The 23,653-nt window shown below is 39.0% G+C and overlaps 1 protein-coding gene across 1 annotated transcript in view; it reads right to left on the bottom strand.

Annotated features, from left to right (window-relative positions):
- Positions 1–651: 651 nt before the first annotated feature.
- NXPH2 (neurexophilin 2) overlaps positions 652–23,653 on the bottom strand; it is a 110,521-nt gene continuing 87,519 nt past the window's right edge. The window contains exon 2 of the mRNA XM_072789056.1: positions 652–3,161. Within this exon, the coding sequence (XP_072645157.1) occupies positions 2,418–3,161 (744 nt within the window). The 3' untranslated portion in view covers positions 652–2,417. The remainder of the gene's footprint in view (positions 3,162–23,653) is intronic.

Below are 23,653 nucleotides of genomic sequence, written 5' to 3' on the forward strand. Positions count from 1 at the left end.
GGGTCTATAACTTTTTAAGAATTTGTAATTGAGTGTAAAGTTAGCTTACATGAATGTCCTTTCCCTCAACTGCAATATTCAAAGGCAAAAATGGTTTTGTAGAAATGTATGCATTTGCATGTTTAAATGGAATCTGATTGATATTGTGCCAAGTACCATTACTGACAATTATGTAGTCTTTGAGATGAAATTATGACTTAAAAATGTATGTGGCATATGTTCTACTCCAATTAAAAAATATGCCTAGAGAAACTTTCTTTCTTTTTTTTTTTAAATTCCACAAACCCTGCTAAAATCTAAGAATTGTGTAAACCGATCTCCATTTTTACTCTTTGCATGGATATGTTTATATCACTCAACATTTAAACATCAGAGAGTTTTTAACATATATTTCATGTTGTAATAATAATAATTAATATCAACCATAATGGAAGCTTACACTTGTAGTGTTCTTACCAGGTGCCATGCTATGTGCCAAATACTATATATGAATTATTCTTTTACTCTACGTTAAAATCTTCATAGCCAAGGTGCTTTGTTTAATATGTACATAAGGAAAAACTTGATGCCCACTTGGTGTTACACACACACACAAATCCTTGTGAGAACGAAACCAAGAAGAGTCTTAAAAAAAAAAAAGCCATCCTGAAGTCATGTGACAGATTTAGCAAATTCTTTTTATTTACATAGAAATGTGTACACATACTTTCTCTGTACACAGAAAATTCTAAGTATATATACATATATGGTTCCCACATATTTTACAATAAATAGTATTTTAATCTTGTTTCTAGATGAAAATAAAAAGATGCCTCAAAATATGTCACACCAACCACAAAATTACAAAAGCATCCGAGGAACTCAGAGCAAAAATTTCAAGCCTGTACTACCACACACTAATTCTAGTACAATTTTTACAAAAGACAAAATCAAACACTGTACAGAGATCACCAGTAAAAGGAAAGGAATGGAGATGCAAAATAGAGAAAGAGCTGTTGGTTTTTTAAACAATGTAGTAAGAACATTTTTGTTGGTTGGACTTGTCTTCTTTTAATTTACGGTTTTACTCCCACTGATATTTTACAGATAAGGGGGCAAAAGTGAACACCTGTTGTAAAAACAGTAACTATTCCATAAGTCTGACAAGTTCTAGGAACCTTATTACTGGCCAGCCAGACCCTCTCTCTGTGCTGACTCAGAGATCATGCAGCTCTACGATGCAGGATGACTGTCCACAGGCCCTCAGAGAAGATGGCAAGGACTCGGACTGTGAAGCCACATTAATTTGGAAGTGATTTCAAAAACCTGGTGATGAGTCAGGTATCTTGGTTGTTAGCATTTAATAATAACCAGTCATGTTTAAATATGCTCTTTATTTCCACGGAGAATTTGATCCCTCATTCAAATAATTAAATGCACGCAAAGAGGACTTCATCTGGGAGGCTAGAAATGATGAATCCATAATCCTGAAATTTTGTCAGTCCACTTCCAATTTTGTCCCCTATTCTTGCCTAGGGAACAATCACTTTCTCTCAATTTTGGAGTTCTAGGCGTGTATATAAAATCACACTATCGAATAGAATGGGGTTATAGGTTATAGGGTGATACAGATTTTATAGTATTTTTGACAATGTCACACCAATGAATTTCGCAAAAAAATCTAAAAACATCATGGTCTTCATTATTGTGGGACTGACTTAAAATACATCCAGATTAGCTTTCCCAATGTACCAATATGACTACTCGGATGAGAATCCTAAAGATACTGATCAACACAGGGCTAAGTTAAATCACATCCCACCCTAGCTCAGACAATAATGTTTTTAGTTCCACTGTGGCACTGTAACTGCACACATGAGTTTTGAAACAAATTTTACCCCTTCATCTCTCATATCAGTAACAGCACAGATGTGGAGGTAGGGGGGGAAGACAGCAATAAAAAAAGAATCTGATGTCAGAAATGTGATTCATCTATCAAATACAATCTTTTCAGTTACTTTACTGAATCTGCTATTTTTAAGGTAACCTTCCAAAACATATTTCAAAGGCAGGCTCATTTCAAGAGCAATGTTTATCACATGCATAATTCGGTTCTTTCTTGTTACACGTTGCTATCACGGATGCTTCTTTTAGAGAAACAACAATATTTCTAGGACTTAGCCATCCTATGTGAAAGTGATGGCTTCATACACAGTTTGACTTTTTAGATTAAGGTATGACCAAAACAAACACATTTCACATTTAAAGATGTTTCTTTCTTTTTTTTTTTTTTCCTTTTTAATTTGAAAACCTAATGGGGAACTAAGGTTCACTGCCAGAAACAGAAGGGATCCTTTACCATGAAGAGCTGAGCTTGGTTCTTGGCCATTTCTAATTAAATATATATTCAACCTTCATTTGTATCACTGTGGACAGATTCAGCCAGAAGATAAGTATGGAGTCTCACTATGGTAATTGTAGTCAGGACAGACTTTCTGCACAAGTTTATAATCAACACTGTAAAAGGCAATGTAAATGCAAATGACCTTGAAGGGTTTGGAGCACAACCAAGACACATGGCTCTGAGTCTGCTCCTGGTAGCAGATCTTGGATGGGTCAAAATTGCACAGGGCAGTCTTCTTCGCCCGATCTGTTTTCTCGTACTCAATGCGACAATTGAAAGATTTCGATTCCTTGGTCTCCAAGGTAGACTGTGGGGAAACTTCAAATTCCACCACTTTGGAGGGGGGTACCAAACTCACTGAAACATTGCCTAGGCCTGTGGAATTATGTCGGAAATAAACACTGAAGGTTCCATTTCCATGATCAACAATTTTCCCTGTGATGAGGAGGTTGAGTTTAACAGTTTTAATGTTGGAGTGGAAGTCACCCCATCCAAACATCTTCTTGAATTTTCCCGTCTTTACTATCGGCCTCCGTTTAGTTCTTGCCAATGGCTCCTGAACCTCCGTGACATTGGCCAGCCAATCCCAAAAGTTTTCCATGCTGTCCCCATAAGCCAGGTGTCCAGACTTTGGGACTGGAGACTGTTTAACAAACAGGCGCAGAGGATTGATGATCCTTGAGTGCACCACATTTCCGACCAAAGTCCCTGGGCCATCTTTGTCTTCCCAGTCCAGCCCCTCTGTGGCATGCACCACCTTCTTACTGTCACAGAATAGCTGTTCGAAAAGAAGAAAGAGAAATACACCTCAGGTTAGGCTTTGAGCACACATACTAAAGCCAAAGCACAGGGGAAGTGCTTGCAGTATTATTTCGATTCTTGATAAATAGCATTTCGACGACACACCTGGGCTCAACAGTGTAACAGGATGAGCATCTATTCGAGCAATGTGAAGTTGTGAGTACAAAATTCAAATTAGGAAGAAAGTATTTCATTTTAATGGGCTGGTGTGGTTTTAGTCCTTGCTTCCTACTCTTTATGATATTATCTTTCCAGATTGGAGGAAGCAATATATTTTGGTATCTCCTTTGATAAAAACATTCAATTTGTGAGGTCTTCTCTTTCAGGTGAAGACAACTCTGGAATGCTGAAGGTTTCTACCAAGAAGCTAGAAACCGTATGAATATAAAATATTGATTAATCTCTTAAGTGTAATATTGGAAATATTAAGAGTATTATTATACTCAAAGGCTTAGGTCAAATAATGTCATAGCTTTTGATATAACTCCATCTCAAACTCTGTAACAAAAAAGGAGTGTGAATAGTAATAGAAAGTTCTACAAAAGCTTCAGTTGAAAAAACACAATTTCAAATTTTGTGGTGTTTACAACAACAGAAACAAACTGAAAATGTGTATTTTGAATTAATAACAGACTATAGATTATCCAAAAAATTTTATTACAACTGAATTATATACCATGAAAGAATTGCTAAGAAAGAATGCAAATGTTTTATGGATTTCACAAAACGCGGTTCAGATCACACTCACTGAAACACAGTACTACATCTGCATCTGATTTTTCTTTTTATTCTTTTTGTAGTGTCAGACTCCCCTTAATTTCTAAAAATCATTTAGTTAAGTCAACATTGATTTTGAGGAACAGAATCATAATATATGAAACTGTTGCCTGGAGTGAATATTTATGGATGAGTTATAAAGTCCGGAAAATAGAGGTTTCTAGTGGAAACACAGATAGCCTCTTATCTCTAATGGCACAAACCACTCTGGTAATGATTCTCCAGAAAACTGTCAGCATGATGAAAAGGATGAGAGAGAAGTGAAGCTGTATTTATGAACTGTTTCCCCAACCCTTTCAAACTTGGCAAAGCACCTGGTAAAACTAGTCTCAGTATTATTACAAAAACTATTGCTTTCAATCCAATTCTGAGGAAAAAAAAAGAAGACACAGCTTGGATCATAAATATTGCACTCGACCATATGGTAGAGTTTAATAACATGGGGTTATCTTCTATATATTCATAAAAGTTTAGAAGTTTAAGTTCTAATAGAGCTTCGTGAAAAGTATTTTCACCTACACCTCATCCCCAAGATCACTTTAGAGTTGGAAACTAAGGACTTCAATGGATGTGTGGGTTTTTTCTTTCTGTGTATGTTGGGCAGGGGGTTCATAATATATATTTGCCTTTGATTAATTTCCTGAAGGCTTTTCTTCCTCATGTCTAGTATTTTAAAAAATTCTCTTCCCTTAAATTACTGAGGTTTGGCAGAAGGACAAAGTGACACGAAGCACATTCTTACTGTTTTGAGAACCTAAATCCGTGCCACCTTCTTAGGGGCTTAGATATCCTGAGTTGGTATTTCTTTCCTCTTCCTCCGTTGGTGTGAAAGGTGAATATATTCCCCAAGAAAAGAAGAATTCTTACTCTAGATTCCTGGCTCAAGATAGTCTGAGTATTTTTGACACTGCAACTAGCTTTCTGATTTTGAACACTCTTAATTATGATGTGCACAAATCTCACTTAAATCCATTGGTACTAGCCCATGGAGTTCAGTGCTGGTTTCCGTTATGACTTGAGTTTCCTGAGAACTGACTGATGCAGCCTGGTCCAACTGACACCGCCAGCCTCTTGCCTAGCGAGATGACCAAGGACACACGGGCAGATAAGAACCCCTTGCTGATCAAGGTCCAATTTCTCTTTTTTTGTGGTTGTGATTCTTGTTGTCCAGGGTCTACTATCTATTTTTCAGCCATTTCCAGTATTGCAAGAGATGTGCCTTTCGTGGTCCATGCTGACAGACACACCTTCTACTTGCTGAGAAGCTCGTCCGCAAGAACTTTACCTCCTGATCGCTACTCCCCTACTTGGTACAACTTACAAACTTCTTTCCTCACTCTTGCCTTCCTTCCTCTCTCTGATAGGGTAAATCCCTTCTGATATTTTGCCCTTCTAAATTGTTTTAAAAAAATCTCAGTTCTTACCCTTATTGCTGCCGATCAATGCTTTTTTAGAACTAAGACCCATTTTCCATTCAGAAATATTTTTTTGCTCAGAAGTATGAGAACATTCTTTGTTCCCAGCAGCAACATGACCTTTCTTCTTCCCCCCTTAAAAATGTCTGCTTTACATTATACATTTTCCTGAATTTTTTCCACCTGGATCATTTTTCCTCATTTAGTGCTGACCTGATTTTCTCCTTATTTTCCATTATTGAAAACCTATAAACAGTGAACCCATCATTCAATGACAAGTAAGTTTGCAAGTTAACTGATATTGGCCTTTTACTCATCATAGACCCATTATGAGAGATGTCAAGGAATCCTCTTATCTCTAGGACTTCTGTGCTGGTTCTGAGATTACTCAATGATAATAACAAAAATGGGAATAATACTACTAAATGATCATTTACTGAGTGTTAAAAGATTTTCTTTGTAGTCATTTCTGTCATGAACAATTTGATCCAAACATATGTGACTAACCCTAAGAAATGAGACTATTAAAACAAAACAAAAAAAACCCTAAATTTATGAAGCAGATAACTTAGATGTAACTATTTGCTTTTAGAAAGGCTCTTCCACTCTTCAGAAAAGATTTTCCACATGAGAATTTAAAATATAATTTGATTTCTAAAAAATATATTCTAATACAATACAGGTTCAAACTGTTCAAGGAGTTTTTGATTGTAAAGTAGGTTCATATAAAAAATAAAAATATTTAACTAATAGCACAGATCTATAATTGCCTTCTGTTCTCAGGAAAATACTAACAATATTTTAGATAATAGACATTTTTAGATAAAAAGTAGATATATATATATATTTTAATTTTTTTGCTTTGCCCTAGATCATGTATTTTTAACTTGCTTTGACAACAATATTAAACTAGTTAAGAAAAGCTGTGTATAACTTCATTTGTTTATTACTTTATTTTTTTTTAAGATTTTATTTATTTATTTGAGAGAGACAGGCTATGAGTGGGGGGAGGGGCAGAGGAACAAGCCAACTCCCTGCTAAGCAAGAAACCCTGGTATGGGGCTCAATCCCAGGACCCTGTGATCCTGACTTGAATCCAAGTCAGGCACTTAACTGACTGAGCCACCCAGGTGTCCCTGTTTATTACTGTAAAATAAATACATGACCATTATCACAAATACTGATTTCCAAATCTAAACGCAAATCTCAAAAGGTTATCAGATAATGAAGCATGGGCAGAAGAGTGTAATTAAATGTATTGCTAATTGTCCTAGAAAGCTGACAATTGTGCTTCCTTTCCCAACTCACTCTCTCTTTGGTATAACTTGTTTGGCCTTCTCCCTGGAATACTTTCTTCTTCTTCTTCTTTTTTTTTTTTTTTTAAGATTTTATTTATTTATTTGAGAGAGAGAGAAAGCAAGCACAAGCAGGGGGAGTGGCAGGAATAGGGAGGGGGAGAAGCAGGCTCCCTGCTTAGTAGGGAACCCAATGTGGGGCTTGATGTGGGGTTCCATCCCAGAACCCTGGGATCATGACCTGAGCTGAAGGCAGATGCTTAACCCACTGAGGCACCCAGGTGCCCTTCCTGAATACTTTCTTATGAACCCATCACTGCTGAGAGGGTACCCTCTCCTAGGCCAGGTCTACAGAGATGGTTGTGCAATCTAAGTCCCCAAGCCTCATGCTTAACCTCAAAGATCTAATCAGGGATGCCTAGGGGTTGCATGATCTATAGCCCTGCCCCACACTCATTTATATACTCCCAGTATGGAAGCAGCATGGTGGAAAAAGCCAAGGGATCCGGTGCCGGATGACCTTCTACCTCTCACTTGAGTGTTCAATGTGAAACCATTTTCTCATCTATATCTTCTTTGCTGACTGATTGCAAGGACCAAATAAAAGAATGGATGGAAATTACTGAGCCCAATCTCTGGCAAAAGGCATTCAATGACTGATGGCTCTTACATGGTCCAATGGATAGTACCATGTTTCCTAGTCAAGAACTGTCTTCAAAGGGTTGTATGAACTCTCAGGCCTCCAGGAAACTGATTAATGGTTAATCAAGCAACTTGTTCAATGCCATAAGATAAATTAATGACTGAGTAGAGAACACCCTTCTCAACCCCAGAACATCAATCAATCATTTCCTCATATTTCCAGTCTCACTGGCATCTGAGTCATAGCCAGATCACAGGCACAGGTGAGCTCTCTTTGCCAACAAAATGTGTTTGTGGCTCTTTGATTCTGACCTACCAAATGAGTCAGCAAAAAGACCTGAAAGTACAAAATGTCTGGCAGGCGCCCTCGTTCCTGAACAGACAATTTCCATGACACAACATGCTGAGAGACTGTAGGTGGTTCTGAACCTGTTGGCAAACCACTCTGTCCAAGACAACGTTGTTAGATGTTATCTACAAAACACATGGCTGTATCCCCCTGGTTACTTTTGTACTTGCTGGAGCTCTCTATTGGTTTCTGCTGTCTTTTGTCCCATCGTATTACAATAATAATGCAAAAACATTTCACCGCAAGCACAAAATGGAGTTTAAAAACGGCAGAAAAAAGAGGAATTGCTGTGCTTTATCTGTTTGAACATCCCCTGATTTCCACACATTTATCAAAGTTTAAGTAATTTATGTCTTGGCAGGGTGTATCAATTTCACAAAGCACACACATTAGCAAGATACAATGATATCATATTAGCTTTTTCTGCATCTTACGGAGGAGCTCAAAAAGATTAATAAAAGCTCAAACCTTCATCAATTAAATGAAGCAGGTGGAAGGAAGGGAGTAGAGGAAGAAGACTGTATTTCATTCCAGTTCTTTGTTTTTAGAGGGAAAAAAGCTGACAGGTTCAAATCATTCATCATAACAAGCTGGAGTTGAATTTCGCTGATAATTAAATGCATTTTTTTCCCAAGAGGCAAAGAAGCTGCAATGAATTTTATAGTAGCAGATGTGAGAACTGTCACGAATTATGGAAATAATTTATAAACGAAAAAGCATCTTCCTCTGCAAATACTATATCAGAAGATCCTTTTAAAAACTACATCTGTCATATATTTTTCAATAAACATTTTATTTTAGAGTAATTTTAGTTACAGAAAAATTGTGCAATAGAGAGAGTTACTATACACCCTACTCCCCATTTCCTATACTGTTAACATCTTAGAGCACAGTTGTCACAACTAATGAGCCAATACTGACACACGATTATGAACTGAAGTCCATACTTTACTCAGGTTTCCTTTGTTTTTCCTTAATGTTTTTTTAATCTACCAGAGGATCCCATCTAAAATCCCACACTGTGATCACCATGAATCCTTAGGCTTGTCTTGGCTGTGACAGTTTCTCAGTCTTTCCTTTTTTTGTTTTTGTTTTTATTTTTAAGACTTATTTATTTGATAGAGAAAGAAAGCAGGAGTGGGAGATGGTGGAGGGAGGGAAAGACTCTCAGGCAAACTCCAGGCTGAGCACATAGCCTGACACAGGGCTCGATCCCATGACCCTGAGATCAGGACCTGAACTGAAATCAAGAGTCTGATGCTTAACTGAGCCACCTGGGAGTCCCAGTCTTTCCTAGTTTCTGATGACATCGAATGTTTTGAAGAGTACTGGTTGGGCATTTCATAGAACGTCCTTCAATTTGAGTTTGTCTGATTTTTGTCTCATGATTATAGTGGGGTTACAGGTCTGGGAAGGAAGACCGCGGTGGTGCGTGCCATTTTCATCACTTCATCTCAAGCGCACGTTAGCAACACACTTCAAGACTGTTGAGGTTACTCTTTGTATTCTGGCGCAGGGAGAGAAGATCCTCTTTTTAAAGGTTTCCTTTCGGAAGTTTCACAAGGCTAGTTCATTTTTGTTATCATAAACTTAATTTAACTTACATTTAATTCGGCTGCACTTGGTTTAGGATTTTTTTTTTAAGTCGGGAATTCTCAAGCCTTTCAATTTATAGCTATTGCATTACTGAGTTATCCAAAATAACTGCTGAGTTGTTTAGGAAGTCATACATTACTCATAAAGTACTTCAGCAATACTGTACACTATAAATTTGTCTGTTCTCATTATTATTTTTTTATTTAACATCAATTTTTAAAAAATTGGGTCAATTTCCATCACCGGCAGCTCATCAGAAGAGCTTTCTATCAATATCTTACATAGAATTAGACGCGGACTATATTAGAGTCAAATGTCCCTTTTCTCAATTTTGGAGTCAGTCCACCATACTTGATTCTACATACCCACTGAGTCAGTATCAACTTGTGGATGGGGTTTTCTTTGCACCTGTTTAGCAAGGGGGAAGGGAGAGCTAATGAAAGAAAGGCCATTCTATAGTCATAGTACTCTGGGTGCTACAGGATCATGAATGCTACTTGCTCTCTCCTGGGCTCGGGGGACAGTGAGACCTTTTCCATAATTATGGGATAAGCCTTTTCTAGATGTCCATCATTGTGACAGCTTTGCTTTTTCTCTGAAGCTGCATGCTGTAGGGTTGGGGAGCGAAGAAGAGGGGAGTTTTCTTCATACACAGTGAATAACAGAAAGGAATTGACGGGCATTTACAGCTTTGAACTTCTGGGGTTCAAATTCCATTCAATATATGCCATGTCATTATCAGTCCAGGGAGCTCTATCTTATAGCAATTTTAACAGACAGAGTTTTTATTTGAAGAAATGCCAATGGAGGAGATACCTCGACCAGCCTTGCTGTCCCAGCCCAGTGTTTAACAATTATAACTGACACGTTTATTGAGCACCCACTGACTCTTCACTTTCGTGACAACAGTGGAGTACGAAAGGCTTGAATTTCTTAAGTAATTGAAGCTCAGCACTTTAAGCTCACTGCCTCTATATATAGTTCCCCTGACTTAGCAAGACCAGACTGGATGGCATTAACACACTTTGTTTAAGAAAGTAGGAAGCCTGAAACAGCTTGGAAATATTTCCCCCCAAATTATTTTGCTTTTGCAGGAGTAAATTTATTGCTTCACTGACTTTTGCCTATACCTGCAATCAGATGAATGCGACTGTACTCCCACATTGCACTTGCAAATGGCTGGACTGGGAGAAAAAATGGGGAGTCCCAAACAAGTGCATGCATTGTAGAAAAGAATCTGTTGGCACAGTCTCCAGGGGCTGAATTTACCCAAATAGAAAAACTTGCAAGAGCGATGGAATGAATGAAAGAAGGCAAAATGAACTCAATCAGAATAGGTTAAAAACCGCAGCACAGAAGAACGAGACATGGAAATAGCAGTGCTTTGATTTGCTGGAAGGGGTTGGGGTCAGAACACTGGGATGGTAATCTGGCACTGCCACTGTGGTCCCATCATCCTGGGAGTCACAACCATTTTCTCAATGGTAAAACGGGGGGGGGGGGGGGCAGGGGGAGGAAAAGGTTAGAGCTCACTTGAGAGAGAAAAAGGAGGTCACGAGGTAGAAAGTGACTCAGAGTGAGGCAGCTCTGTGGGAGGGACACTTGTAATGAGGTGAGTTCTGTAGGCCAGAGGATTGAGGTGACACAGAACATCTTTACTCACTGACTCAACACCTATTTATTGAATGCCTTCCAGGTTTAGCATTTTTGCTCCAGGGATTGGGAGCACATTTCTCATGGGGCAGATAGAATTCTTGCCTTTGTGGGATTTGTAGGAGAGAAAGGAAAAGAAGCATTAATCACACATAAATATCTCACTTATTTGTAGTTGTCATACATTTATATCTGTATCTACATCTGTACCGATATCTATATCTGCACACATCAGCACAACAGGATGTAGAGAGCGCTAGTCCTAAAGAGGGGGAGCAACAGTGCAGGATGTGAATAGAACGGAGTAATTAATACCTTTATTCTAATGAGAGAAATGAAATCCAAGATTCATTAGTTGACGGTTGATAATGAATGAATCAGTGACAAGGAAAGGAATCGATCTTGGTATTTATACTCCCTTTTTCCTGTTCCAAATTGTGTATCGATTTGTTTATAATTACTAATGAGAGTGTGATAACATTATAAGACAATAGTTATATTTCTTCTCGTGAAAGGTTAATTTTTTTCTTTTTTCTCCCCGCAGAACTTTACCGAAGTATAATTGACAAACAAAATTGTAATATATTTAGAGTGCCCCACGTGATAATTTGATACATGTTTACGGTGTAAAAGGATCCCCAGCATCCAGTTAATTAACACATCCATCACATCACAGTTACCTTTTTTGGGGGGAAGGCGGGTGAGAACCCTTAAGAAAGGGTTCCTGGCAAATTTCAATTATACAACACGGTACTATCAATTACAGTCATCAAGCTGTACATTAGAGCCAGAGAACTTATTCATCTTATAACTGAAAGTCCACAACTGCTTCTATTAACCATAAGTGGACTCTGACGTTGGTCAGGGCTGAATTCCTGATCAGGAGGTCTGGTGCTCGTAGGTGGCAACCCTAGCAGGCCTGGTCTTTCACCCTTAAGACCTGCGAAGGTTTATAGTACAGTTGACCCTGGAACAACATGGGTTAGAACTCTGCGGGTCCATTTATATGCAGATATTTTTCCATAAAGAGCATACAGTACTGTAAATGAATATCCTCTTCCTTATGATTTCCTTAATAATATTTTCTTTTCTCTAGCTTGCTTTATTGTAAGAATACAGTATATAACACTTATAATGTGCAAAATATGCGTTAATAAACTATTTATGTTATGGTAAGTCTTCCAGTCAATAGGTTATTAGTAGTTCAGTTTGAGAGGAGTTAAAAGTTATATGTGGATTTTTGACTGCCTGGGGGTCAGCACCCCCCGTATTATTCAAGGGTCAACTGTATATATTGTTGGGTTCTGGGAGAGCCAGACCTTTGCCATGATTATGTTACAACCCTTTTCTATCATACTATATGATTAATATGATACATATTAATGCTGATTGATAATGAACTAAATATGCTCTAGATAAACAACAATATTTTGAAATAATGTAGGTTTGTCTTTATGTTTCTATGTGTGTGGAAAGATGCTAGTAGACAACAAATTTGACTGATATCTATGGTTTTCACAAGAACTAGTGAATGTTTTAAATAAAAGGTAAAATAAAACAAACTAATTTTTTTCTTAACCATAGCAATGAAAAGACATCTATACCTCAAGAGGATGTTTTCAGTTTTATGTGTTTAAATTGAATATAAAATATGTACAGCCTATTCTGCTTTACCATGAAACAACATAATGTATGTAACACACATTGTACAGATTGAATAGATCACCTACCATTAACAAGGAAGGCCACACCCTTAACTGTTTTTTACTACTGCATTAAAAATATGTAGTCCTCTGTCCATTAAAAAAAAATATATATATATGACTTTCCAGTACCAGACAGAATGAACTGAATGCTCCAGACGTGTGGATTTGTACCAAGCTGGGAGGGCTGGCTTCTTAATAATAGGAGTGGCATGTGCTACAAGAGATAAAGTGATACTGATCTGGACAGATCTTTTTTTTTTAATTTAAAATTTATTTTTATTTTTTAAAGATTTTATTTATTTATTCATGAGTGACACAGAAAGAGAGGCAGAGACACAGGCAGAGGGAGAAGCAGGCTCCTCTCAAGGAGCCCGATGTAGGACTTGATCCCGAGACTCCAGGATCATGCCCTGAGTCAAAGGCAGATGCTCAACCGCTGAGCCACCCAGGCGTCCCAGACAGATCTTTTTTAAAGGCAGCTAGTTTGCCCCCCCCTTGGATATGCTGGAAGCATTCATTAATGTTTGTTGAGAGTGACCATCACTGCTAAGTGCCAGTTTGGAAGAATAACTGGTGTGTTTAATAGATCTGTTTGTAAGTTGCTCATGATGGAATCCATGTAGCTAGCCAGTAATTATTTTGCTGGGGGTATGAGTTTAAGCCAAGAACCCCCAAAGTGACCACTGTTATGTGATCTAGAGGTGGCCTGCAGATCCCATTAGAGCTGAAGAATTACAGAGCCAATACTGAAGGAGGTCTAAAGCCTCATTTTTGTTGCCTATATATATAGCTTATATAATTGGATTGCTTAACAATTCTGTCCTGTAGCCTGTAGTTAAAACTAAAATGACAACCTACTCGACAGAAAAAAAAAAAAAAAAATCCCTGTCATGATCAAACTCAGCATCCCATTAAATTTTTTGCTTGTAAAGGAATCTTGGAAAGCATTTTCTGAGTAGACATTTTACAGATTATCATTGTTGCCGACAAAACAGGATGGACAACACACAATGCTATATTGATGATTAGTAGTACGGCTCGCCCTAAAGTCATATTTCTGGGGCTCCATTACTGAACTGTCACAGCAGATTAGAAGAAGAACGACATAAAGGGAATGAAGGATGGTAAAATCAAACACATATCAATATATTAATTGTGCCTATTAATATTTTGTGGCATAATGTGGCATTGTTTCAAAATTCATTTTGCAAGTTGAAAAACAAATGATCGCTTAGCAGAAAAAAGCTACACAGTGGACATCCTTCCTTTCTGCTGAGAGTAGCAAATTCATTTTACCTTCCAGATATCTTTTAATAGCTACCCTTTACATTTTTCTAAATTGATACAGGAACTAACAGGAAACATAAATGTGAAGACAGAAATCTTAGCAGTAAGAGCCAAAAAGCTAGATTGCAATGCTTGGCAGTAGTTTTATTGCTAAGGTTAAATATGGCAATTCCTATTTTATCCTGATGACAGTAATCTGGAAAAGCAATGACACAACCTATGCAAAAAAAAAAAAAAAAAAAAAATCACACACAGACACTCTGATACACAGAAATAACATAAGTATAAATACACGTGTGCATGCACATACCATAATTTCTGTAAACATTTAGGGGAAATGGTGTGGAAGAAAATTTGGATTTCATTTTGTATTAGCAAGCTGAATAATAGGGGCTCTTAAGCATAAACAGGCTAGAAACAAATGTTGAGGATGCCTTGTGGTAGGGGACTGCTAAGTGTTATGAGATGACCATGTTTCCAGAATGAAACGGGGTCAGATTGCAGTCTCATTTACTGCACGTTTTGCAAAGTCAAACAAGGTAAGGTTTTTTGTTTTGTTTTTGTTTTCTTTTAATAATCGAAGAGAATAAAAAATAGTCCTTTTGTAGTTAGAGACTGTAGGTGGTAAGTGGTACGGTCTCTTTTCACCCTTGTGTCCTTATAAACCCCACCCAAGATTTTAATGAGAGAGAAGAGCTTCACGTGATAGGAACAAATAAATACTTGTCATATAATGCCTGGGAGGAACAACACGCATCTGTGTCTTGACCTCTAAAAGTTGGCATTTGAAAAGGGAAGTTTCAACAGAGGGAAGAACAGTTGAATGAGTGGAAATGCCAGTTATTGTTATTTTTATGTCAGTTTAGGCAGAGTTTCAACATGGGGTGGGGGTTGCAGACAGAGACAGGAGATAGTGGTTAGGAGGAGGGCACATTTTCCATCAAATCCATTTGGCATTTTAATCTTCAGGTACCATTAGTCTGGCAATTAGCGTATACTGCCTGTGATGGTTAGTTTTTTAAAGGTCTTATTTATTGTTATTTTTTAAAAAGTAATCTCTATACCCAATGTGGGGCTCAAACTTAATGACCTCAAGAGTAAAAGTCACATACTCTACCAATTGAGATAGCCAGGTGCCCCGTGATGATTAGTTTTAAGTGTCAACTCAGCGAGGTGATGGTGCTCAGTTATTCCAACACTATTCTAGGTGTTGCTGTGAAGGTATATTGTAGATGTGGTTAACATTCATAATCAGTTGACTCTCCCTTTTTCAGTTCAGAACGTCAGTGTTTATTGGTTACCTTCTTTCGACAGACATGACATTTATTCATTTAAAATAAATCTTCAAGTGGTTTTAGATACATAGTATGATATTTCACTTAAATGCAAACATTCACAGTCTATTGGGGATTTTTACATGAGCCTACATAAATGTAGGCTATTTATATGACAATTTCCATATGATAAAAGTCCTATTCAATAAAAAACATAAATGCATATATTTGTGCAAGTGAAACTGATAATACTGTTCAAATTATTTTTTTGCAATAATTATTCCTAACATTTATACTGAGAATTACAGTCTTCATAAATAACTTCATTTGATTCTTACATCTATTTTGTGAGGTGTGTAGGGCAAGAAATAGCCTTAGAGACTTTAAGAGGGCTTGTCCAAGGTCTAAGTGTTGAAAGGCAGCAATAAATCTGGAAATCAGGTCTTTTTTATCAATTCACTGATTTTTTTCCACACTGATATTCTAATGGATTTGACACCAAAAAGCAACTTGATTAATAGAATACAAATAATAGGATGTAATATAACATAACATATTTACCTTACAAATAAAAAATTTCTTTTCATTACAAAATGAAGTTTATTCTAGAAAATGAAACTAAGAAAACCAAAGAAAATTAAAGTCAGATAACTATGAATATTTTAATGTGCATTTATATTTTCTCTCTGTTTAATATAAATAATACATCTTTTGTATGTTATTTTTAGTTATTTTTAAGAAAATATGTTGTATTCAGGGGCATCTGGGTGGCTCAGCAGTTAAGTGTCTGCCTTTGGCTCCAGGCGTGATCCCGGCTCGAGGATCGAATCCTGCATTGAGCTCCTTGCAGGAAGCCTGCTTCTCCCTCTGCCTATGTCTCTGCCTCTCTCTCTCTGTGTCTCTCATGAATAAATAAATAAAATCTTAAAAAAAAAAGAAAATATATTTAGTTGCATAACAGTTTAAATGCTTTAGAAGAAAAAAAATCTTACTAAGAATGAAATCTAAATTCAAATCCAGGTCAATTTTCTCTAGACTCCTCCCTAAATCTTTGACACTTTGCTGTTCCATCATTTGTCATCCAAGTCCTTATCAGAATCATTTGGATCATTTGGGGCAAGAGCAAACACGCTGTCCTCTGGGCTGGCTTCACCCTTGAAGACCAAGGAGGTCTTGGGGGCTCTGGTCTCTGATCCATGACTCTGCCCTCTTGAGTCATTCTTCATCTTGTCCTTTCCCTGTACTGTACCTTTCAGTCCAAGCCGGTGACATTTCTGATGGTATAAATTTCTTAAAACCTCATCAGTCTCCTGTGTCATTCACTGGGGTCTAAGCCATTAACAAGAGTGCCTGCCACATATCTTTTTTGGATAATTATATCTCTATTCCTGGTTTCTACTGAGATAGTTGATTGGATCCATGAGTTTTACACTCAACTGTCTTTAGCAAAAGTTGTCCAGCCACACCTTTGGTGTTTTCTCCACAGCAGATCAGTTTGACTCTTGGTAAAGGAGATTACTTTTCTTGTTGTGGGTGGGCATTATCCAATCAGAGATGAAATGTCTTAAAGACAAAGTTCTGTTTGACTGAGGAAAAAGCAATTCTGCCTCAAAACTGAAGCATTAACTCTTGCCTGAAAGTTTCTGGGGCCTGTCCTATGGATGTTGGACTTGCCAGCCCCCACAATTGCAAGAAGCCATCCTTTGAAATATGGCTTTTTAGGTTTCCTTTTTTTTTTTTATTTTTATTTATTTATGATAGTCACAGAGAGAGAGAGAGAGAGAGAGGCAGAAACATAGGCAAAGGGAGAAGCAGGCTCCAGGCACCGGGAGCCCAACGTGGGATTCGATCCTGGGTCTCCAGGATCGTGCCCTGGGCCAAAGGCAGGCGCCAAACTGCTGCGCCACCCAGGGATCCCAACTTTTTAGGTTTCCACTTATCTACCCATCTATCCATCCATCTATCTTTTTTTTATCATCTGTCTATCCTATTGATTCTGTATCTCTGGAGAACTCCAATAGTGCCTTTTAATTTTAATAATTATGTTCATGTGTGAGTATCTTATTTTGATGACTCATTTATGCCTCCCATTTTCTTATATTCTCCATAGGACCTAATAAGGGAGATGCTTGATTGTGATTTCATCACAGGTTCAGATTTAGGGTCAAATGTCTCCATGTTCTTCCAAGAGTAAACTGTGGAAGTTCAAATTGCTTCACTTGTCATGTTGTTTTATTATTATCATTATTATTTATTTTTCACTGGACTCTTCTTCTTGTAAACTCCTTGAAGGCAGCTACTATATCTTGTTCGCCTTCATGTCTCCCGTGCTTATCACCGTGTTTGATTCACAGTAAGTGCCCAATAAAAACTGCGTACATAAATCTGACTGGCAGTGTGTAACATCCTGAACCTTTCACAACTTTTTATTTCCTAGACTTTACTCTTAGGCCACTTTGGAAAATGTTCTAGATCCTAAATAAAATGGAGTCAATAAAGTAGTCAAGTAGAAAAAAATAGTGGAGATGCAGAAAGAGGAGTCGCATGTTTGTAGAACGGACCTAAATAAGCAGTAATGACAATCCAATAGAGGGATAATGAAAACTAAATAGAAAAAAATTCCAAGATAATATCTGAAAGAGTTGGAAGTAATTATTGAAAAACTTAATTTACAGAGTGTTATAAAGAAAGGCTAAATTCCATTACTCTCAAGGGGTATTCATTCCCGTGACTTCCTCTTCCATCTGGAATCTGAGATTAACTCGCTGGTCTTTACTGTTAGCCCCAACTTTACCTGGAGTTCAAGATCTATGGATCTAGCTTTCTAGCAGATGAGTTCACTTTAATGGAAGACAGAAGAAAGACAGGCAGGGACAAGGGCCTCTGTCCTAAGAGGAAAAGTATCCTTAAAAAGAAAAAGACCACATCCTGTTATTTTAGGCTTTACTCAGCACCCCAGAGTTAAGTCTTCCTATTGGGACTTCAGACTTGTACGTGACAGAATGGGAGGGAATGGCCTTGGGCGTCCTAACCCAGGCCTGGGGCCAGCTCAACAGCCAGTGGGATTTTTAAACAGCTTGATCTGGTGGCCTGTGCTGGCCAGCGTGCCCTCGGGCAGTGGCGGCCACTCCCTCTAGATCCTCAAGGCTAGGAAACACTACCCTGCAAGGAGCCCTCTGCCCTTTCCCACGTGAACATTCCCTGATAGGTAGGACCTGATTGGGGAACAGGTGCATGGAGGATTAATCAGATTAAAACAGCCCACACCACAGAGCCCATAAAAACTCCTGGATTTAAACCCCAAATTGGCAACACTCTCAGGTCTCCTCCCTCTTCGGGAGCTTTGCACTCTGAATAAACTTTGTTTCATTCAGTAAACCGGGATCCCTGGGTGGCGCAGCGGTTTGGCGCCTGCCTTTGGCCCGGGGCGCGATCCTGGAGACCCGGGATCGAATCCCACGTCGGGCTCCCGGTGCATGGAGCCTGCTTCTCCCTCTGCCTGTGTCTCTGCCCCTCTCTCTCTCTCTCTGTGACTATCATAAATAAATTAAAAAAAAAAAAAAGAATAGCTTTAAAAAAATAAAAATAAACCTCGCTTTGCTACCCATCACCCTTTGTCTGGTCTACCTCTTCATTCTTCCAAGAGGCGTGACCAAAAACTGCAGGCCCTGAAGGAAAAGAGATCCTGCAACAATTTGAACCATGGAAAGCACATAACACTGGTTTCCCATTTTGTAAAACATGACCTGATTTCTCTGTGACAGTGTAAGTAGCAGTTAAATATGAAGATAGAAGGTTTTTTTGGGTGGGGGGCTGGAGAGCTCTTCGTTACAACTCAAATGATAGCAACATTGCTTCATGTAGTCTCTGCTGGGCTGAGGTAGTGTGCCCATGGCCCCATGGGTTTTTGTGACGTCCTGGCCACTGGCACAGCTACGTTTACACCTAGGGAGCTGTCTTTCAGTCATCTGATACCAGCTAAGATCTGTCATGGCTTCTTCCTCAGTGTCTGTAATCATTTGCAAATAAGATCAAGTCAAAGTCTTTTCTGTCTTTCTGCAAACTCTTGAGTAGCCTTCCCTCCGTTCTCTGTTCTCTGCCCCCCTTCTTCCAACACGTGGTTCAGAAGTCCTGGGAAAGGTCGAACAGGACTGTCCTGGGATTAGGAACTGGTTCAGGCCCACAGGCAGTGGCCTTGGCTCTTGCAAACATTTCCTGTCAAGCCACACCCATCAGGCATCTGGCCCAGTGCATTTTCTAAGATCTACTGTGATCTGATCATGAGACTTTAAAAAGCTCCCTGTTACCTAGAGCGGTGTTTTCACAATTACAAAGCAATAGAATCTTTTTTCCCCCCTCAATGTAAGCTTTCGTAGAATTTTAGTATATACAAGAGACATCAATGCCATTTATTAATGCACAATTTTATGTGAGTTCAAATGTGTAACAATTACTATAAGCTTCATGAATGAGAGCAGTAAGGATCTTAAAACAAATATACAACTTGAAATCAGAGGTAGTAGATGCTTGTTGCAGTTATATCAGCTTCAAAATAGTTCATAGCAACATCCCCATCATGGAGTGTCTTTGATAATCTAGTGGACTTGGTCATTCCCTACCCATTGGTGGGCCCACCATTATACTCCTATAACAGCACCTGAGTTGGTGTCCCTTCACTAGGCTGAATTATTTTAAGGTACATTTTCTTATTCTTGCAGTTTCAAAGCCCAGCATTTATTTTATGTCCAAATAAAGTACACATGTTTAGTAAGAATACGATTATACACTGCTGAAAAAGTGTAACCCTTCCCATAAAGTGCCAACATAATTTCAATATTAAATGACATGGCTAAATTCACCCAGGAGATTTTACATATTGTAAAATCATTCCTGGGCTGTATCCAAATAACCATTTAACATTTTTAAATTATTGGGGATCAAAATCAAAAAGTATAACTGTCTGTGGTTTTGTAGGAAACCTGGAGAGAAAAGCCATACTTGAAATAGGAACAAAATGATATGCTACAATTTCTGATGGGATCCTGGCCACTCTGTGCCTTGGAGAGTCAAGCATAATTCCAACCTTTGGGATTCAGAAGGCAAGGATTGTTGGACTTAGTTTAGGAGTACGGTCAGATTTAGGAAGGGATCTGAAAAAGGGATGTTGTGGCTTACTCTTTTTAAACAGGGAAAGGGAGACTACATGAAGAATGTCCTCCAGTGACAAGGGAAGAATTAGTGCAGCATCTACTGACTTGCTAAGGAGAGAGGATACTTTTCTAGGAGTGCTCATGTCAAAGTAAAGGACCAGGGAAAAAGATATTTAGATATGTTACAGTGTTGTCGAGAGATCTGATTTTTTCAGACTAAAAGTGCTCTGGACCTGAACCACATAGATAATATTCCATTTCTCACTGTACTGCTCTTGGCTTTTGTAGACATCTTTAGCAATTGACTAAGTAAGCCAGAATATTTAATAACCAGTGGACACCTTCCCAATGTGTTATTGGGAAGGAGGAACAATCAGTGATTCGCTAGGTCTTTATGTACACATAAGTATTAAGACCTAATCAACCTCTTAATTAAACTCGGTTCACGTTGGTGCTTATTGAGTGACTATAACGTAAAGACCGCTTGGTGAACATTCCCCCATTAAGAACGTGCAGTGAAATGGATGGGTAGCTAGAAGTGGTGGCAGAGGGAGGAAATGGTTAGAAAGCAAATATCCAGAGACTGAGAAACCTGAAATGTACACTTATCCTCAACAGTGCCCATCCCTTCTGTGATAACTGGATCATTTACACTTATTTCCTTTCTGATTCCCTTCTTGCGAGCATATTCATTCTCCTTTTGCCACCTTATCTTTCCTACCTAATATGTCTCCCTCCACCAGTAATTCAACCTGGATCCTTGTGTTATGCTTGAAGCCCTCCCCCATTTTCACTATCTCACATCTAATTCATCCATAATTCTTGTATTCTGTTCCCAAATCTATTCTATTTTATTTTTAGAGAGAGTGCATGCTCGCATGTGGTGCGGGGAGGGGCAGAGGCCAGAGAGAGAGAGAGAGAGAGAAAGAGAATCTCAAGGAGACATCCTGCTAAGCATGGAGTCTGACTTGAGGCTCAATTTCAAGACCCTGAGATTATGACCTGAGCCAAAATCAAGAGTCGACACTTAACTGACGGAGCTACCCAAGTGCCCCCCACAATCTATTTTAAATCTGTCTCCCTCTCTTCACCTCTACTGTCTCCTACATCAACAAGCTGGTCTCTCTCCTGGACACCTTCAGGAGAATCCCTTGTGTCTAATCTTGACCATTTACTCACTCTCTACATAGTGACCTTTGTCCTGCGTCCAACCTTGACTTTTTACTTACTCTCTGTATGGTGACCGTTACATGACCAAGAGATGTCCCTTCACTGCTCAAACTCCTCAGCATGTTCCACTGCATTAAGAATAAAATTCAGCCTCCCCAAATGGTGAGGTAGGTCCTCTGGCTATGGCTCCTTCTGCCTTCCCAAAGTGCACCCTACTTTCTCCTGGGCAGACACCTTCTGTGACCGACCTTCTGTCTATTCCTCTTGAAAACCAACAGAGAACTTGGCTCATGGTTCTTATCTTAAGGCACATTAATATGCTGCCTCATTTTGCCTTCTCTCGCGAGACTGCAAATTTACTTTGTGTCCCTATAACATCCATTCCACACACATTTTGGGAGCATCGTGCATTGCAGGCCCTGGGTTGGGCAACAAGATGCAGTGGTGAGGGATCCCTGGGTGGCGCAGCAGTTTGGCGCCTGCCTTTGGCCCAGGGCGCGATCCTGGAGACCCGGAATCGAATCCCACGTCAGGCTCCCGGTGCATGGAGCCTGCTTCTCCCTCTGCCTGTGTCTCTGCCTCTCTCTCTCTCTCTCTCTCTGTGACTATCATAAATAAATAAAATTAAAAAAAAAAAAAAAGATGCAGTGGTGAGTAGACAGTCACGGATCCCACTATCTGGAATGTGATGTCTAGTGGGTAAGATGAACAGGAAATGACATTTACAAAACAGATGCAAACTCTGGGGGACTGCAGAGAAGAAAACCAACAGAAGATGCATCAGAGAATGGGGTAGGTCACTTTACAGGGAGTGGCCTTTAAGCTCACGTGGCCAGAATTATAGGGACAGTACAGAAGGAGTGCTGTGGGCAGAGGGGCAGTTCGTGAAAGGCCTCATGACCAGCTAAAACTTGGTGAATTCTAGGAATTATATGAAGGCAGTTTAGTGGCAGGAGAAAGGGCACAAGGTGGTTTTGAAGGAGCGGGCAAGGGTCAGGTCATCTGGGAACAAGTCAAGCATCTTACTTGGAAGTGTTTAATATTTGTTGGGTTTTCATGAGTTGACTAAACACCAACTGCAAAATTCTATAGGTTAAGAGATTGAGGCCCTTAAAATTAAGAAAATCTGGAACTCAGGTCTCCTCATTCCCTGTTGAGAGCCTGGTCTAGTATCAGTATAGACTGTAAAATATACATGAAGACCCAGAAGTAGTGTGGAGATGTGATGACTCAGCATCTGCAGATGACAATGCCAGCTTCTATCATGCAAAGACTGAATGCGATTGACATGCATTAATCCACATTTTTTTTTTATCAGAATGTGTGACAGCTACTGATAGTTTTCCTGAATCTATCCTCATTCTAAAAGCAAATACTACTCTTTGCCTGGATGCTCTCTCTTCCCCCAACTGCTTTTGACTTTTTTGCCTGTGTTTTCTCTACCAGGGAAACTTTCCCTCACTGTTAGGACCAAGTTATAACTCCCTAATATATGCACTCTTAGAACCTTAGCAGGCAGGTACCAAGTCAAAACATTTAGAGGCTCTGAAATTACAGGGTGAGGGAAAGGAGCCTGGTTGAGTCTAAACTTCCAGCCATCCCTTCCAAGGCCCCATGCCTGTGAGTAAAGCCATCCTGAACGCTTCAGAGCAGTTCAAGTGCCATGGAGTACCTCCAAGTGATCCCAGTAAATGCCACTCAAAGCAAGAGAATCAATCAGCTAAGCCCTGTTCAAATCTTGGATCTGCAATATCATGAGATATAATAAAATGGCTGTTGCCTTAAGATTTCAAAATTCTGAGGATAGTTTTTAATGTAGTCAATAATTGAATCATGGAGGGTGTGTAAGAGTCTGTGAGGTTAGATTGGAGCAGAAGCCACAAGGTGCAAGTACTAGAAAGATAATCTAAACTTTGTCCTGTAGATAAGGTTGTCTGCGTGTGGAGTGACCTGCAGCATTAGCCTAATGATTCAGTCCCTAATCAGTCTGATTTATGGATCCCACACAAAACCCAAAGGCCTTCCTAAATTCTGCCTCCAGGATTTTACAGTCCTTGTTGAGATGGTTCTTGAAAAGTCCAGACTCAACCCCAGTCTCCCATGAACAGGACCACTTGAGTCCATACTGCTGGGATGACTTCCACAAAACATCTTT

Source organism: Canis lupus, chromosome 20 (assembly GCF_048164855.1).
Source record: "Canis lupus baileyi chromosome 20, mCanLup2.hap1, whole genome shotgun sequence".
NCBI lineage: Eukaryota > Metazoa > Chordata > Mammalia > Carnivora > Canidae > Canis > Canis lupus.